The sequence below is a fragment of the Rhopalosiphum padi genome, chromosome 3 (assembly GCF_020882245.1).
Source record: "Rhopalosiphum padi isolate XX-2018 chromosome 3, ASM2088224v1, whole genome shotgun sequence".
Taxonomy (NCBI): Eukaryota; Metazoa; Arthropoda; class Insecta; order Hemiptera; family Aphididae; genus Rhopalosiphum; species Rhopalosiphum padi.
The window spans coordinates 60,059,438-60,078,019 of record NC_083599.1 but is presented as its reverse complement, the minus strand read 5'-3'; the positions used below and the strand labels follow the sequence as shown (position 1 = coordinate 60,078,019).

Here is an 18,582-nt window from a genome sequence, read left to right as displayed (position 1 = left end):
CGACTTCACTTAGGTCAATCATGGTGGCGTAAAATTCAAGATCTAAAATTGTCCTCTTTTTATAGGAATAAAAATTCTGAGATTGGTAGATTTTTAAAATATATATTTGGATTGCCATTTTTAACACCAGATGAAGTAGGTGATTTTTTTGCGTCTGAAATGATGGGAATCAAACCAGTTGATAGAAAAATAGACTTATTTCTAGATTACTTGGTCGATAATTATATTTCACCTGAATCTACTTTTCCACCTCGTATATGGGCTGAATTTTCGCATAGTACTTTCCGTACCACAAATAACTGTGAATCATTTCATTCTAAATTCAATAGAATGTTTTATCATGCCCACCCAAATATTTATCAATTTATAGAAGCTTTAAAATATATTCAACAAGATTCCTACATCAAATTAAGAAGTACTATAAAACGAAGGAACCCTATATTAGCTAAAGAAGATTTTATTAAAGAAAAAATGTATAAATATAGTTCAGGTCAAATATCACGATTGGAATTTGTAAAAGAATTATCCTTTAAATTCAATCCAATTTCAAATTTTTAAAAATGTATTATATTTTTATTTTTGACTATTATAAAAATATATATAAAATAGTATATTTATTTTTATATTACAATATGCCTGTTTGACTAACTAACTATTTAATATTTATTGATTTTTATTATTTATATTATTACGATTAATTATAATTAAATTATGAAGATGTACTAATATTATGAATACCTATATTTTTTGTAAATATTTTATAACAACAATACTATACATATTATATTTTATATTATATTTATTTTTCTTTTTTTAACCGGGACGGAACTCGGATGCATCCAATACGTAGAATCAGCGACCGTGGATCTTTCAAGACTGCTCTGCCGACTTGACCGGTCGCGGGTCGCGCTCTCTCGAACTTAGACAAGCAACTGTGGTCGTTGCGATAACGAGCGCAACATATTGCCTCCCCAAGTCCACGAGATGCGACCGTACTGTTGGTTTGGCGTCCAGCGTGGTACCGGTCTCGGCCACCTCCATGGCCTCGATCCACCGCTCTACGGTGGTCAGCTGTGCCTCCGGCGTTGGTGGTGACGAGGCTGGTTGAGGTTACTGTGGTGGCTGCTGCGGTGGTTGCCGCTGGACCACTGGCTCGAGCTGGGCCACAGGCTGCGGTTGTGGCGGTGGCTGTTGGGGCTTGAATCGGCCCCGTTGATCCCGCACGTCGGGGTGGCCCGCGTCCTGGACATCGCATCCTAGGCCTTACTTCGGCCGGGGGAGGGGGGGTCTTCCGAGCGGAGCGCCGTCCCTCAGCAAATCCCTGCTCGAACTGCGCCCATGCGGTTGGGCTGGCCCGTATTCGGCCAAACGAGGCGGTGGACGCACGTTCTGCCGTCCGACCTCCCATCGTGTCGTCGGGACCATCACCTGACAGCCTTCGGACGTCCCTTAGAAGTTGCACCGCAATTTCCCGGAGCTTCTCCGCGTGTGCGGTAAGCGCTCCACGGGATGGCCGATTGTTGCGGTTCGGTGCTGCTCGATCTTCCACCTGTAAACAAAACATAATTAGTTAGTGTTCTCTGACGGTCTTACAGCTCGCTTCATCGCCGAGGCATGTAATTTGGTAGGGTGTTTAGTAAACACTGTTTACCCTCTGTCAAGAACACTCCAGTTCTTAAACTAACTAAAAATAGAACGATCCAAATTTAAAATGGTACAGTTAAATACATTTATTTTAAATAATAAGGCAGTAAAATGCTACAACTACAGTATAATTATTTTTATTTAGTAGTTTTTTAAAATAAGATATGAATTAAATAATTGAATGGGTTTATTATCCAAAAACGACCCTCCGTGTACCACCCATGTAGTCTTTCAAGCAAGGTAAAAATTGTATAAACATTTTAATTTATTAATATATAGGTAATACTAATAAATAATAGAAAAAAAGTTTACTGGAAAATTTACCAAAATACTTATTCTTATACTGCAGTTGTACAGTTGTACTTTGTACTTATTTTAGTACACTTTTTGCGGAAACTGGTAACTCCCGTGTGTGTAATGTCTTGTGCAGCGGTTCCCAAACTGTGCACCGCGGTGCCCTAGGGGCACCGCGAGCACTTTCTGGGGGCACCGCGGTCTACGTTTCATAAGTTTAAAATGTATATAAAAACCATATGCCCAATTACTGGGTTTGGTATTTATCAGTATAATATTATTACTAGATATGATTTTATGGGTAATAAATTATTACAAATAATTGTTGATTGTTGACTGATTGTACCTTTATTATCTTATCATGTCAGACGATGTATTTAATTAACTAGAACTTATTAGTCTGTTATTTGGAACTACTTGAGCTCTTTACCTTCAGTAGTGTGCGTGACTTTACACCGTTTAGTCAAATTGTGTTATTTAAGTATTTAGTGCGCGCATTGTTTACGCCGTTTACCTGTTCTTCTCTTTTTTTAAACATGGACCGTTGGTTGAAAGGTGGACATTTTAATAAGAAGCCTGTTACAGAGGAATCTCTTAGTACTCAGTCCGTAGAAGGCAGAATCAATGACGAAAATGGTAGTCAAGTAGTTCATCATTGTAATTCAAATGCAAATGGCTTGATAAATCCGATCAAAACACGTAAATACAACGAAAGTTATTTAGAGATGGTGTTCTCAGAAACTAATGATTGCCAGCCACAGTGCGTTATTTGTTTGAAAGTTCTTCCTAACAGTTCTATGTATCCCGGAAAATTGCGCCGTCATTTTGAAAAGACCCATCCGGATTATGAAGGCAAAACGACTGACTATTTTAAACGAAAGCGCACTGAACTATTGGCTGTTCAAAACAAAATAAAAACACACGTTCAAACCGACAACGAAAATGCATTGAGAGCTTCCTACATGGTGAGCTACCGCATTGCTTAAAAAGGCGAAGCTCATACTATTGCTGAAACGCTTATAAAACCATGTCTTATTGATATAGCAACTTGTATGCTTGACAAAAAATCTGCCAAACAGTTGTCAACAATTCCTTTGTCAAACAATACTGTTGCGCGACGAATAGCAGATTTAGCTACAAATGTAGAAAAAACACTTGTCTCTATTATTAAATACAGAAAATTTACTCTACAAATGGACGAATCAACTGATGTGGCAGGTCTAGCTAAATTGTTGGTGTTTGTTCGTTACGAAAATATGCATTCTTTTGAAGAGGACCTTTTATTTTGTCGACCACTTTTATCAAATACGACTGGGGTCCAAATTTTCGGATTATTGGATGGTTTTTTCACCGAAAATAAGATTCCATGGACCAATTGCATTGATGTGTGTACTGATGGTGCGAAGGCCATGGTGGGAGCAACAGCTGGAGCGGTTGCTAAAATAAAGAAAAAATCTAAAGAAATTCGCAGTAGTCATTGCATACTGCACAGACATGCTCTGGCAATGAAAACCATGCCTTTTTCTTTGAAAAACGTTATGAATGATGCTATAAAAATAATCAACTTTATCAAGTCACGGCCTCTGAAATCCAGACTTTTTAAAATTTTGTGTGATGACATGGGAAGTCTTCATAGTACATTACTTTTCCATACAGATGTCAGGTGGCTGTCACGCGGCGGCTCTTACGCGGTTAATGGAATTACGAACTGAAGTTCTTTCATTTTTAATGGACCACAACGTTACATTGGGTGAAATCATGAATGATGTAACACGGCTTTGTCAATTTTCATACTTGGCTGATATTTTTAGCAAAATGAACGAGCTCAGCCTTTCCTTACAAGAAAGGACTATGACAATTTTTGATGCCAGCCACAAAGTAAGTGCATTTAAAAGAAAAATTGATTATTGGGCAGAGTGTACTACTGAAGGCAAATTTGAGTGTTTTCCAATAATGCAAGCCTTTTTGGAAGAAAATGATGAGCAGGCTTCTACTAATATTGTCAACGAGATTATTGAGCATCTCAAACAGCTAAAAAATTCTTTTGAGCAATATTTCCCTGCAGATCGGGAAGTATTGTTGAAAGACCATGAATGGGTACTGAATCCATTCTCAGTTTGTATGAAACCTTCAAGCTTATCTTCAAGTGATTACGAAAGGTTGATCGATTTAACTTCTGACTTAACATTAAAATCTTCCTTCAACAGCAATTCTTATGCCAAATTTTGGTTAAGTTTGAAAGACAAAAGTTATGAAGGTTTAAGCGAGAAAGCGAAAACACTATTTTTATTTTTTACCCTTTGCCACTACTTACTTATGCGAATCAGGATTTTCGTCATACGCTACAACTAAAACCAAATACCACAACCGCCTCAACGTTGAACCTGACCTCCGACTCCAATTATCAAAAATAAAACCTGACATTGCAAAACTGTGCCAAAATAAGCAACCACATACATCACATTAATTAAAATTAAATTGTAAATATTTTTCATGAAACAAGAAATGTACATTTTACTGAATAGTATTGATTCAAATGATGTGAACAATAAATTAGCTGCTAGAAATAGTACATTTAAAAATTTGTTATCGTTTTAATAATTATATAAATATTTTTAACAATTGATTGAGAAAATGAAATTCAGATCAAAAATAGTAAATTAAGAAGATTACAACAAACTATTCGCCGTCAAGACAAAAAAATTGCTACCATGTCAGAAATCATTAAAAATTTAAAAAATAAAAATCTTTTAAATGAAAATGACTCTGGTGTTCTTTCTGAGACTCTTGGTAAACATGCTGATTTAATAACGAATTGGTCTAAAAAATGCTTAGGGAAAAAAGTGCCTAAGAAATATAGTCCTGCTATTAGACAATTTGCATTATCATAACATTTTTTTCTCCCAAAGCTTACCAATATGTTAGAAAACAATTTAATACAGTTTTACCTCATGCACGCACTTTGGGAAAATGGTATTCACATGTAGATGCTAATCCCAGTTGTACCAATGAAGCTCTTAAATCTTTAACTTTAAAGGCAACGCATTCTAAAACACCAATTTATTTTAGTCTCATGTTTGATGAAATGGCTTTACGCCAACATCTTGAATTTTGTGGTACAAAGTATTATGGCAGAGTTGATTTTGGCAACAATTTGGACAGCGATTCTTTAGATTTAGCAAAACAATGCTTGGTGTTTATGGTGGTTTCTATTAATGAGGGTTGGAAACTTCCAATTGGTTATTTTTTGACCTCTAACTTAACTAGCATGCAAAAAGCTGAACTCACAAAACAAGCTTTATACTTTTTAAAAGCCACTGGTATTAATGTAGTTAGTTTGACATTGGATGGTTGTTCCACAAACCTAACTATGGCACGCATTTTAGGTTGCGATTTAAATATTGCAACACTGAAAACTAATATTACTGTAGAATTTTCTGACAAAGAAACAGAAAATATTTGCTTATTTCTAGACCCTGCTCATATGATAAAGCTTGTACGGAACTGAAGCTTGTAGTTTATTCGGTGAAAAAAAATATTTCAACACAAAAATGACTACATTAAGTTTGATTTTATCGAAACTTTGTTTGTGTTGCAGGAACAAGAGGGGTGCCACTTAGTTAATAAGTTACGAAAACAACATTCATTACTTTATGCAAAAAATGAAAGTAAAACTAGCTACACAATTACTTAGTAAATCAGTTGCAGATGCATTGAAATTTTGCAAAAATAAATTAAATCTCAAAGATTTTGCTGATGTGGATGCAACAGTTGTATTTATTGAATTATTTAACTCGGCTTTTGATATATTAAATTCACGATCATATAATCGTGGGCTGAGAATGAAAAGGTTCTATGTCCACTTTTTATAAAAATCGTTTTTTGCTTACATTTATTTAATTTTCAATCGAGCATATTTTGATTCAAAAACGATGATTCTACATACAATACTTAGTGAGATACAGAAAATGAAAAGGTTCTATGTCATGAAAAATTACAGAATCATAATTATAGTTGTAGTTCGATAGCAAGGTTTATAGTTTATACAGGTTGCCTCATTCCGCATTTTTGAAATTTTGGGAGTGGGAGAAGCAATACCGTGACGTCACCCGAAGTATAAACTGTTTCATTATTGCCATATAACACGGGTAAAATGAACACGATTTTTAACTTTCCCAGGCTCCTACAGATTCAATATTAATTTTTTTAATTTGAAAAAAATCTAGTATAGGCTCACAGTATAAATGAATATATTTGCGTAAAAAAAAAATGAAATTTAACCATAATTTGGTTAAAAAAAATATAAAAAGTGGATGATCCAAGTCATCACATTAAGTTTCGGGTGACATGGAACAGTAATATATGGCCCTTAGGGTCGCGTCACACTATCGCGGTTCCGCCGCGCGGCAAGACCGCAAATTTTAAACCTTTATTTATATATGGACTGCAACATACTATAGCGTTTCCGCCGCGTTTTACCAAAACTCGCCGCTTCAAATCGCGACATGTTGCGGTTTTGTCGCGGCATGCCGCTCAATATTTTTGACCGCTCTGAAGTAAAACCAACGATTTTCAATGAAGCGTGTCACATTACAGCGGTTACAACGCACGTTTTTGGGATAAAACATAAAAATTATTGTGTTTTTGATACTGAACTTTTTATATTAGAAATCGAAAAAGAAGAATGTTTATGGAAAACTAATTCTAAATATTATATTGTTGATCGCTATGCTAAGGCCAAGGCCTGGGTAAATATAGCTTCAAAATTATTTGATGAATGGGAAGGGTACAACAAAGAAGAACAAGAACTAAAAAGTAAGTTTTGCCTGTTAAAAAATTTACGAAAATATTTTTATTTCGACATTATTAATTGTAGTCACCTAACAAAGTGTATTATTACTATTATCATATAATAATAATTTAAATAGGTACATTGAAATTAATTAATTAATAAATATTAACACAACAAGTATTTACTTTACTAAATTGTAATTAATGGAATACTATTTTCTTCCAATGATCTATATTTTTGTTTAAATAATGTCCAAAGTCCTCCACGTTCGCCAGTATTTACAGAAGCTCCATCCGTCACAATTGATGAAATATTATTAAAAACATATTCAGTCGCTTCGGCACCAATCGTGTTAATAGATGCGACTTCAATTGCATCTAAGATTCCTTGAGCCCCACGTTTAGAAACTAGTCCAGCACCGAGAAAAAATTGATCTTCTTTTCCAGACTTGTCAATAACTTTTATTAATACATATATTTTGTCTATTTGAGATCTATCCACTAAACCATCACATCTCAATGATATAATCAAAACATCTTTCATTAGTTTCAAAGAAAACTGTTTCCTATAACTTGTAACTATAATTTTTAATAAATCTTTGTGAGTGGCAGGAGTCAAGTATTGAAAATCGTAAGTATCAAAATTGTTTTCTTCATTTATATGATTAAACTTGAATGATGAAGATAGTTCGCCAGTTATTACCCTCATTGGATAAGTATGAGCACTTAAAGTTAATTTTTTCGCATCGCTATATACGTGAATCATTAAAGATCCTATTCTATTAGCAAGTTTTTCTTTCAATTTAATTACCATTTGGCCAAAAGTAGTTGATTACGCGACTTCAGGTATTGACATTTTGCTTATTTTGAATGCTTTTAAGCATTCGTTGTGGTAATCCTGTTTAAGATGTTCATCAATAGTTACAGTACTATACTAGGCACCTAAGTCCTGAAGACCTTTGGAACTTGAGTTTTTTAGAATACATTTTGACAAGTTCTGGGAATTTGTGACATATTATACATCTAACAAAATGTTTACCTCCTCTGTGCGTATGGTCAAATGTTTTGGAAAGTTTAGGCTTTTCGGTCATAATCATAGAGGGATTTGAAAAACTATTTTGGGTTGATTTAATCGATGAAGAAAAATCACGAGATGTTGTGGTGGTTGTTGTAGTTTCTGTGATTGTTACATGACTTTCTGATGAAGAAGTTTTTGTGTTAGTACTATGAGTTTTTGTTGGTTCTGATAAAGCAGATGATGAATCCAAAGACGCAGAAGGTGCCATTAACGGTTTCACTAACCAATTATTCAAAAAAATTGATGTCATATTTATAATTTATATTTTAAAATATGAATAACCTAGACAAAAAATTTAAATTTGTAGAAAATAGTTGTTCAAAAGACAAAGACAAGTGAATTTCAATAAAAAGTATTTAATAAAATATACAAGTTGGTGAATTCAATACCAATTTCTGTATTAAAATATTTAATATTTTTTATTTAATTAATTTGTTTATAATATTATCTAAGGTTTAATAATACATTTTGCAAATGTAGTAATGCACCATTCACACAGTCATTTGTACACGAGTCATCACACATTTAAAAATAACAATAATAAAGTTATTGAAAATCCTTCAGTTTCTAATTCAGTGAGTACTAAATAAAATAAATTTACAGATAAGACTTAGAATTGAATTTGTTGTTTTTTCGTCAATTTCTGAAAAATCTAAACTGCACACTGAAACAAGAAATACAGTATTAATAAGCAAGGTACAAAGTAGTATAACAAATTATTTACTAAAACCCATAGGATATTCCCGGCGTACACTGCTTGATAAACAGCTAGTTTGTTTGGATGATTGTTAAGGAATACTACCCATTTAGCATTCTGGAGGATAAAGAGTTTAGACAATTTATAAAAATGTTGAACCCAGGGTATGATTTTCCATCCAGAAAAAAAACATTGTCAACTTCTTTTCTTCCAATTCTTTATAATGAGACTTACGATAAGGTGAAGTTTAGTATATTGGCCACGGGCAAATGTAAACTGGGCCCGCGATTACCTTTTTTTGTTGTAAACTCGGCCCGAAAATTTTAGGTAATAAAATAAGTAGATTGTAAACTCGGCCCAATAATATTTACCAATAAAATATAAAAGTACGACATAATTTAATCTGAAAATAATAAATAACAACTAATGCCTGTGAATCATTTCAAGTTTTTTTCATTAATTCAAGTTTCAATTCCACTCACCCCAATATATATTCCGTCATTGCGAAATTAAAAGAAATACAAACAGAAACGTACATTAAAATCAACAGCCTATATGCACCATAAAAACATAGATTTATACATTATATTTTTACACTTTTTTACATAAATACATTTTACAGTTATATAACGATTTTCATACTATGAATAATAATATGTAAATGAAAATAATGTTTGGAGGATAATGAGAATCGCCTCCTCGTGGTGTCCTCTGGGTAATGGTTCTTAAAAATATTATAAGAAAATTATATAAAAACATTTTTATCCGGGCCGAGTTTACACCTAAATAATTTTTACCTGAAAAAAACATGGGCCGAGTTTACAATCGCTCATTGGCCAATGCTAATTTTGTAAGTATTACAATTAATGTTTGGACATCTCTACAAAACGAAAGTTATATAGTTATTACAACACACTTTATAAATTAAGATTGCAAACTTCAGTCATATTTACTGTCGATTCAAGTAGCTGTAGCTCTGATAATGAAATAGACAGTGAAGATTCAGACATAGAAATAAGCAATATGAAGTCAATGTTTTCAAACATAAAAAATGCTAAGAAAGACAATGACAAGATGTGTTTACCACGACATATGAGATGTTCTGTTCATAGGTTAACTTTAATTCCAACATGTGATGTTTCCAAAATTACTGATGCTAATTACGTTAAAATTCCTATCATACATTTAATAAATTTTCTAATTTTTTAGACTTTGTTAACAGGAGTACAGTGGCTTCAGATAATGTTTTTGCAATTTGTGGATGTAAGTTTAATAATAAGATGGAATTATTATTTTAAAGGAAGTATTAAATTTGAAATATTATATTAGAAACAATTTGATATCTATATTTATAATAAGAATGAAAAAGATTTAATAAAAATAAAAATAAGAATAATATAAAATAAAACTTAAAGGATTTGTAGATATAAAAACAACATTAAACCAAGTTGTAGTATAAGAAAAAGAGTAAAGTTTAAAGAGAATGCAGGATTACAGGAACTCCATTACCATTATGCTAGAAAAAATAAATCAATTAAAAAATTGTTAAACAATGGCATGTTTTTTATATGTTTAATTATATTAGCCATTTCAAATATAATGTTATTAAATAATATATATTTGTATATATTTTATATACACATATTGCTATTGTCATATTGTATTGCATATAACATAATACAGGATGTTCCAATATATTTATACCTATTTAGCATGTTATTTAAATCATCCCCCTCACTACGGTCCGGAGGACTAAGCGTCTGGCGTACGTAATAACTAATAATATTATAAGTATTTTATTCTTTATTTATTTTAAATTTAGTTTATATTTTACTTTATGATAATCATTCCAAACAATATAACATGATATTATAATTTGTATATTACTAATAAAAAAAATAAAGAAAAATAATAAAAAAATAATTAAATATTAATATCTATTAAATCGTCTTGCCAATGGACTGCCCCGGCGTTGTTGAAATAATCACAAAATTTATCTCGTATTTCTTTGGCTGTTACTGATGAATTTCTACCTTGATATGGCTGTAGCTGACCTAATTGCTCATCTTGATTTCTCCAACTTCCTGGTTCCACGTATCCTGTTAAAATGTTTTCAAAATCAACACTATCATGTAAAAATGTTTCCATTTTATGTTGACGTAAAAAGTTGTGAAGATGGCAGCAGGCACGAACGATTATTGTGGTTTTTTCCGGACATAAATTTATTGTTTTTAAAAGTATTCGAAATCGTGATGCTAGAATTCCAAAAGTATTTTCAATAATTCTACGAGCCCTCGACAATCTGTAATTGAAAATACGTTTTTCTTTGCTTAAATTTCTATGTGTATAGGGTTTCATCAGATTATTTGAAAGCGGAAATGCATCATCCGTTACAAAAACATATGGAAATTTGTCACTTATTCCTGGTAGGTAATCTGGTTCCGGAATCTTTAATTTATTTTCCTTAAAATTTTTGTAAAACAAAGTATTTGAAAATACACCTGCGTCTGAAACTCGTCCATTGGAACCAATATCCACCATAATGAATTCATAGTTGGCATTTGCAATTGCCATTAAAACAATACTGAACGTTTTTTTGTAATTGAAATAATACGAACCAGATTCTTGAGGTCTTATTATCTCTATGTGTTTGCCATCGATCGCCCTCAAACAATGATTAAAATTCCATTTTGATTCAAAGTTATTAGAAATAATTTTCCATTCTTCTTCTGATGCAGGTATCTGAAATCGATAAAAAGTATCAATTAATTATTTATGTTATTTTATTTATAGGAATATAATATGTTCGAAACAGGCTCCCTTGAAACTCTTCAAACAACTTCACACGAACCACAAAAAAAGAAGAAAAAAATGGAAAATTCTGAAGAAAAGAGAAAGAATGATTTACTAGAATTAGCATGCAGCCGCCTACAACAATCTACATAACGACATTGTAGCAAAATCGTGGGCAATTGAACTAGGAAAACTTGAACCAGACCAACAACTGTTTGCTCAAAAAGCAATTAACTCTTAAGAAAAAACTCTTCATAGAAACTCAGTAAAAATTAACCATTCTTGTGTATGCTCACGCTCTTCAACATCATCTACATTTATTCAACCTGCGCCTGTTTATATATCTTCAAATTCAAATTCATCACTGTCTGGTCATACATGGGAGACCCCACACGTTTCAAACATGACAGCTTACAATAGTTTCAGTGAACTTCTTAACGACACTCAATATACAAATTAAGATGTATTACTTTTATTATTTTTTTAACTATTTAAACAAATTGTAAACATTTTTTTAATGAATTAAAAATAAATAAATTTACTTACCTTTATATTAATTTTTAGTACAGTTATTATAGCCTCACATTTTTCTATGATAATTTTTCCAATTGTTTGGGGAGCGATTGCGGTAATGAACTTAAGTTCTTCAAAATTAACGCCGGTAGCCAGGTATCGTAGCGTACATGATAAACGCTGGGCCGGAGAAATTGGTTCTCTCATACAAGTAAACTGTTTTTCTATCATTGGTGTAATCATATTTAATAACTCCGAAAATGTCGTGTTGTCCATGCGAAGATAATTTCTATAGTCAGATGGAGAAGATAGTCGAAGTTCGTCTAGAAGATTATGATGGGAAAATGTGTTCCTTTTTTTGAGCCATTCTTTCATCCAAAATCTTTTTTTCTTTTCGTTTTTTTCGTTTAATCACACGCTAGGTAAATAGCAATTCCAATAATACCTTCTTCATTCATTTTTTATTCATGCAAATTTTAATTTTCAATTTAAAATGAATTTTTTTTCAAGAAAAACAACTACACGATACACCAGACTTTCAATACTGACAATTGTGTTGACTTATAAAATAAAATAACCGAATGACTGAAGACTGTCAGTTTTGATTGACCGTATATAGTTGTTATCAATCGTCAGTCAATGATCATACTTGACTGTCAATCACATTGATTGTCATTCAAAACTGACAGTGTATGGGGCGCTTTACAAAGGCCCGTTAGCGCAAACATTGGTAGCAGAGCGTGGTTGGTTCTTCTATCATTCTACAGTGGTACTTTGGATCTTGGTGAGTAGATTTTTTATTTGATCATATTTTGCTATATAGATAGAAGGTGTGTACATTTATTTATCCAACCTTATTCCTGTCACTTTTATTAGGTATTTAGTTAATTTAGTTGACTATATATTAGCATTAGTATTAATTGAATACATCAGGTTTGTTTTTGCTATTGAAAATAGCAGCTCAGTTGTAAAGTTACTATAATATTATAAATTATATTTAATATATTAATGTGGTGCTATATACACATTAAACTTGTTTTTGGCTATGAAATTAGTAACATTTAATATTTTTATTGACTTTTAAGTTCTTTAATTATTTTATGACTGCTTTGTTGTTTTTAATTAATTATTTATATGGTGCTCCCTGACTTAAGTCTAATAAATTAAATATTGTATATGAGATATAGGTTTAACTGATTGACTACAGGGTTTGGTGATTACCTTTAACAATTATTTGTCTGTTTTTGCAATATTCTATTTAACTGTATTTAATTGTGTATAATATTTTTTATGAGTCCACACTTAAATATTATTAGTATTGCTCTGTATTAGTTTTTTATTTAATTATTAATTTTTTGGTGTAATTGATAAAAAATTATCTAAAATAGTAAAAAACTCATCATTTTAAAAAGTTTAATTGTTTTTGAAATTATTCGTTTGTTGGCTTCTGATTCAATATCATGAGACTGCATTGCTTTAACCACTTTTATTTTGGTTTGTGATGATACTTTGTCATCAAAAAATGCTAATGAAGTCGCTTCCGGTGTTAAGTACCATAAATGACCACACATTTTTTTTAACGCTGACTTAGAAATTTGTTCATCAATGACCTCATACAATATAATATCTTTAATAAATTGCAAGTCCATGTTTGGAGCTAGAGCAGCAACCCTAGCACAAAACCATTGTTTTATATATACGAGTATACGGACTATAAAAATACTTAAGTCACGAAAAGCATTATTTTCTTTTGAAGTTAATTTAAATTCGTTATGAAATAAAAATATTTTTATAGAATAAATGGCTTTTGACATCCATTGAGCGTGATGTATTGGTCCAGGAATTTTGAAAAATATACCATTTGGGGGTATTTGACGGAGAAATATAATAGTTAATTCTAGCAGCTCCTTATCTCGAGGTTGAAATTTTTTTAATTGATTTATACAGAATATTAAAAGTTCTTCCTTTAAATTTTGTAATGATTGAAAGACAAAAATATCTTCCAATCCAATACGAAAATTGTTGACATTAATATTAGACCAAGATTTTTGAAAGCGTTTAAAAATTGGTACATCATGGGCAGATGCAATATCAATCTTTATTTCAAAAGCACTTCTTAATACAACTTCAAGTATATGGTGTCTGCACAGTAAATAAAGAATTTCACGTTCTAACTTTTGTTCTAGTAATATGCAAGCACCTTTAAGTCGACCTGTGTTAGATGCAGTTCTATCACAACATAAGGCTTGTACGTTATCGATTAAACCCCAATTTTCAAGAGCCTGATATACCGCTGTTGCTTGATTTTCTCCCGTGCCAGATATAAGTTCTGGTACACCAAGCAGCTGATCTATGCCTTTATATACCATTATAGGTAGGCGGTCAATCAATTTTTTTTCGTTTAATGAGGGAAGAAGTTTACCATTCTAATGAACAACACATGGACCTATTTTAAATGGATTGAAATCAACTTGAAGTTTCTCTATTCTATTTTTACGAAAACGTTGTCGAGTAGAATTTACTGATGTCCGATTTATTATTAATTCATTTATATTAATACCGAATGATTCTGCAGTTGCAAGTAAAATATGAACCGCATCTCGATCGCTTATCTTACACCTATCGAGTGCTGCAGCCATCTTATCAGTTATAAAATTAGTTTTACCTCTTAATTGAAATAACTTTGGTTATTCTATAACTTCTTCAGCTGATATTGTATTAGAATCGTGATCTTCTATTTCATCAGAATCACTACTAAAATTAAATTAATTAGGTATTTACTAAACCTTAATATATATATTTTTTCGAACGCGGCTACAAAATTTCGTAAATACGAAACGATAAACAACACGGTTCAACACGATAATATTATATACAAAATACTGTTTTGAATTTTTGTTCAGATGATAAACGTACGATTCCAGCGCACGACACCTAACCAATATTAACCACCGACTACCATTCTACAGGAATCCTTGGAACTATTGAACAGGAGCCAGCAGTTGATCTGCACTGTAAGTACGGAGGCGCCACAGCCGGCGACGACGGCAGCACGAGTACAACAGCTGCCAGTAGTTCAGCTACGCCGATACCCGGCATTGTGGGCCGCCTACACGCGTGGCTGGGATGACCGCGAAACAATCGGCCACCGCCGATCACGGATCGGCGCTAGTAGTGATATTTTGGAAAACGATAAATGGATATCGTCTGAAGAAGAATTTGATGTTGAATCAGAATATAATTATAGTTCTGATAGCGATGATGGAGAAAATGAAGGTAACGATTTACAAAATATTGTTATGAGTGATTATGTGGGTTCTAGAGGGAATGAAGTCGGCAATCTGAAATGTATAGTTCCACAAATTTTGACTGGTCCACTGACTCACAAAATTTAAACCATTTTGAATATACAGCTACACCTGGACTTAAGTGTTTACCAAATGGAGACCAGCCAATTGATTATTTTAATTTATTAGTAACTGATGAATTATTAGACTTTCTTGTAGATGAAACTAATATTTATGCTATTGAAATTTTTTTAAATTCTGTCTCTGACAAGTCTAGGATAAGTAATTGGGTAAATACAAATAGATCGGAAATTAAAACATTTTTAAGTTTGTTATTTCATATGGGAACAATTAAAATGCCTAGATTAGAGGATTACTGGAAAACAAATAAGTTATTCAATTTACCATTTTTTCGTACCTATATGAGTAGAAATCGATTTAATATATTACTTCGAGCATTACATTTTTCACGCAACCCAGCTGAAGGAGAATCTGTTCCTCGCAATAGATTACACAAAATTCAACCTATCGTAAATTACTTCAATTCAAGGATGAACGAAATATTTGAACCTAATAAAAATTTGTCATTTGATGAGTCTATGGTTTTATGGCGTGGACGGTTAGTATTTCGACAGTACATAAAAAATAAAAGACATAAGTTTGGAGTAAAAATGTATATGCTTACAGAATCGTGGGGACTTATACATAAAATAATAATTTATTCCGGACAAGGGAATGATATATCTGAGAGTATGACTCATACAGAATTTGTTGTCGATAATCTTATGAGTGGGTTATATCACAAAGGTCGTTCATTATATATGGACAATTTTTATAACAGCGTTAAACTTTCTCGAAAATTATTACAAAAAAAAACTTATGTTACGGGAACTTTACGCTCAAACCGTAAGCATAATCCACGTGAAGTTATTGCTCAAAAACTAAAAAAGGGAGAGTCAATTTGCAGATATACAGAGGATAACATTTGCGTTATGAAATGGAAAGACAAAAGAGATGTGTTGACAATAAGTTCTGAATTTCCTCATTCAATGATAGAAATTGAAAAAAATAGAAGTATAAATAAACCAATTTCAGTTATAAAATAAAATGAGCATATGTCTGGAATAGATCGCCAAGATCAGATGACTTCATACTATCCGTTTGAAAGAAAAACTATAAGATGGTATAAAAAAATTGGCATACATTGTATACATATGTTATTGGTGAATTCTTATTTTTTATACAATAAATATGCAAAGAAGACAACGTTGTATGAATTTAGACTGTCTGTGATTGAAGCATTATTACCAAACGATCTGGATAATAATAATACTCGAATCACGAAAAAAATAAATACAAATACAAACGATGTCAAATTTGTTCAGGAAAAGGCATTCGTAAAGATACCATATATTACTGTATGGAATGCAATGAAAAACCGGGTTTGTGTCTTGAAAGTTGCTTTGAAAAGTACCATAAAAAAATATAACAATTAATAATTATTAGGTTTTAGAATGTAATTATCTATTTTTTTTCTGTTCTAAAGATTTGTTATTTATATTATTTTATTGTTTTTATTTACAAGAGTTACAAAGTTATTTTCTGTTCTGAAGATTTGTTATTTATGTTATTTTTTTGTTTTTTTAATTACAAGAGTTACAAAGTTATTTTCTGTTCTGAAGATTTATTATTTATATTATTTTATTGTTTTTTTATGTACAAGTTACTGTTAACACTGATAAGCGTCCTAGTGGATAGAGTACTGATACTACTATTTGGTATGTTGGCTGTTGGGATAGTCAGTCGGGTCTCTACAGCCGCACTGTAAAGTCGGCCTTTGTTAATTTACCATGTGTTAAATAAAGTGTAAAGTGTTTAAATGTTTAAGTGGAGTTAATATTACGAAGTTATTTTTGTTTATTTTATAAAAATATTTTACATGTTTGATAAGGAATTATGTATGTATATATTTTATAAAACAATAAATATTAATAACGTATTTCATATGAATCAAAATTAAAAAAAAATGTCTTTTTAGTATGAAATTAAATATTAGAATATACGACGATCCGTGATCGGCGCCGGCTATTGCTTTCATTGATATAGGCAATGGCCGCCGTCGATCACGGATCGGCACACGTGAAATGTTGCCAACAGTTACGCGGCGTGTGGCGGTAGACTAGGAATATACGTGCGGAGGTGAATGTGTTAAAAAGGAAAACAAGCTGCAACCCAGTGGCAGGAGCTACCCGCAGAACCTGTGCAATGGCCAGCACTTCCCGCAGCTCAAGACAGTTGACCAACGTACCTCGAACAACACCACCCCGTCCGCTAATGGCTACAATGGTACCACGTCCCGCAACAATTCGACTACCTCCCCGTCCGCTACCATCAACACCACCCACACCACCGAAAACAGACGTCGCCGCACCACCACCGAAGTTGAATAAACGCAACTACCGTCAACTGATGAACTGGAAAAGGATCACCAGGTGAAGACATCACAGTAGTTCCGGCGAACAGAACACTCTCCCCTACACCCGCAAAAACCATACCCACAGCAGCGGGAAAATTTGGGGCCATTCCAAAATGAAGACACGGTACTGGAAGCATCAGACACTCCCGAAACAACTGGAACCCTGGATCAACAGACTACTCCCCCTCTCCCTGCCGGAGGATTCCTAACTGGAAGTACTAAATACTTCTGGTATCATAGTAAATTATTATCCCCCTTTCTGAAGGGTATAAACTACCTGTTACACTGTGTTAGCGCTGTGTATCATTCATTCCCCGCCTTTCCGACTTCATGGCGGCCTCCTAGCACACAATTTAACGGACGGTTTGTAAATAAGTGGTGCAATAGTCGCGAGTAATTTTGGCAATTGAAATGGTTGACAAACAATTCGATAAATTCCCTTCCTCTTCATTTCGCCAGTGCGCCTTATAAAAAACCTTTGTAACATCAAACTAAAGTTGTTTCACTATTCTAAATAAACTTAATATACTAAAAAGTCTTAATCGTCTATTTATTTATCGTTTCGTCAACATGCTGTAACAAGCGGTTTTTACCTCCGAATAGTATTGAAAACTTCTTAAAATATATATCATTGACATTTATAAATCTTAATTAGGCAATATGTGTTTGTGTATATTATCTAGTTTTTTTTTTGGAAATTTTTAAATATACAGCAATAACGAATGAATTATTAATTATTATTAATTTTTTTTTTTTTTAATATTACGAGCATAATCATTGTTGTAAATACACTTTTCATATCTGACTACAAAAATGATGAAAGAATTGTTTATTTTTTTAAAAATATTATTGGTACCAATTTAGAAGAAAATAAACAAACACATTAAATGAAAAATAACATTTATTATATTATTTCCGATGCATACTACTTGCGTCCAAAATTATTACCAGTAGGTGGACTTGCGTCCCCAAAAAAAAGATTCAAAAAGGGTCATTGCTTATTTAGGAC

General features: G+C 32.4%; 2 protein-coding genes across 2 annotated transcripts; both read left to right on the top strand.

Moving 5' to 3' along the window:
* The first annotated feature begins 2,990 nt into the window (after window positions 1-2,990).
* LOC132925273 (zinc finger BED domain-containing protein 5-like) lies at window positions 2,991-3,650 on the top strand. Its single transcript, XM_060989684.1, has one exon. The coding sequence runs from the start codon at window positions 2,991-2,993 to the stop codon at window positions 3,648-3,650; it is 660 nt and encodes a 219-aa protein (XP_060845667.1).
* A 241-nt stretch (window positions 3,651-3,891) lies between these two features.
* On the top strand, window positions 3,892-4,405 carry LOC132924318 (zinc finger BED domain-containing protein 5-like). The gene is given in 2 exon segments (XM_060988548.1): window positions 3,892-4,227; window positions 4,229-4,405. Coding segments are annotated over 2 exon segments (513 nt in total).
* The last annotated feature ends 14,177 nt before the right edge of the window (window positions 4,406-18,582 follow it).

Excerpts from the sequence above, each read along its gene's own strand:
- LOC132925273 (XM_060989684.1), top strand. The coding sequence starts at position 2,991 with ATGCTTGACAAAAAATCTGCCAAACAGTTGTCAACAATTCCTTTGTCA.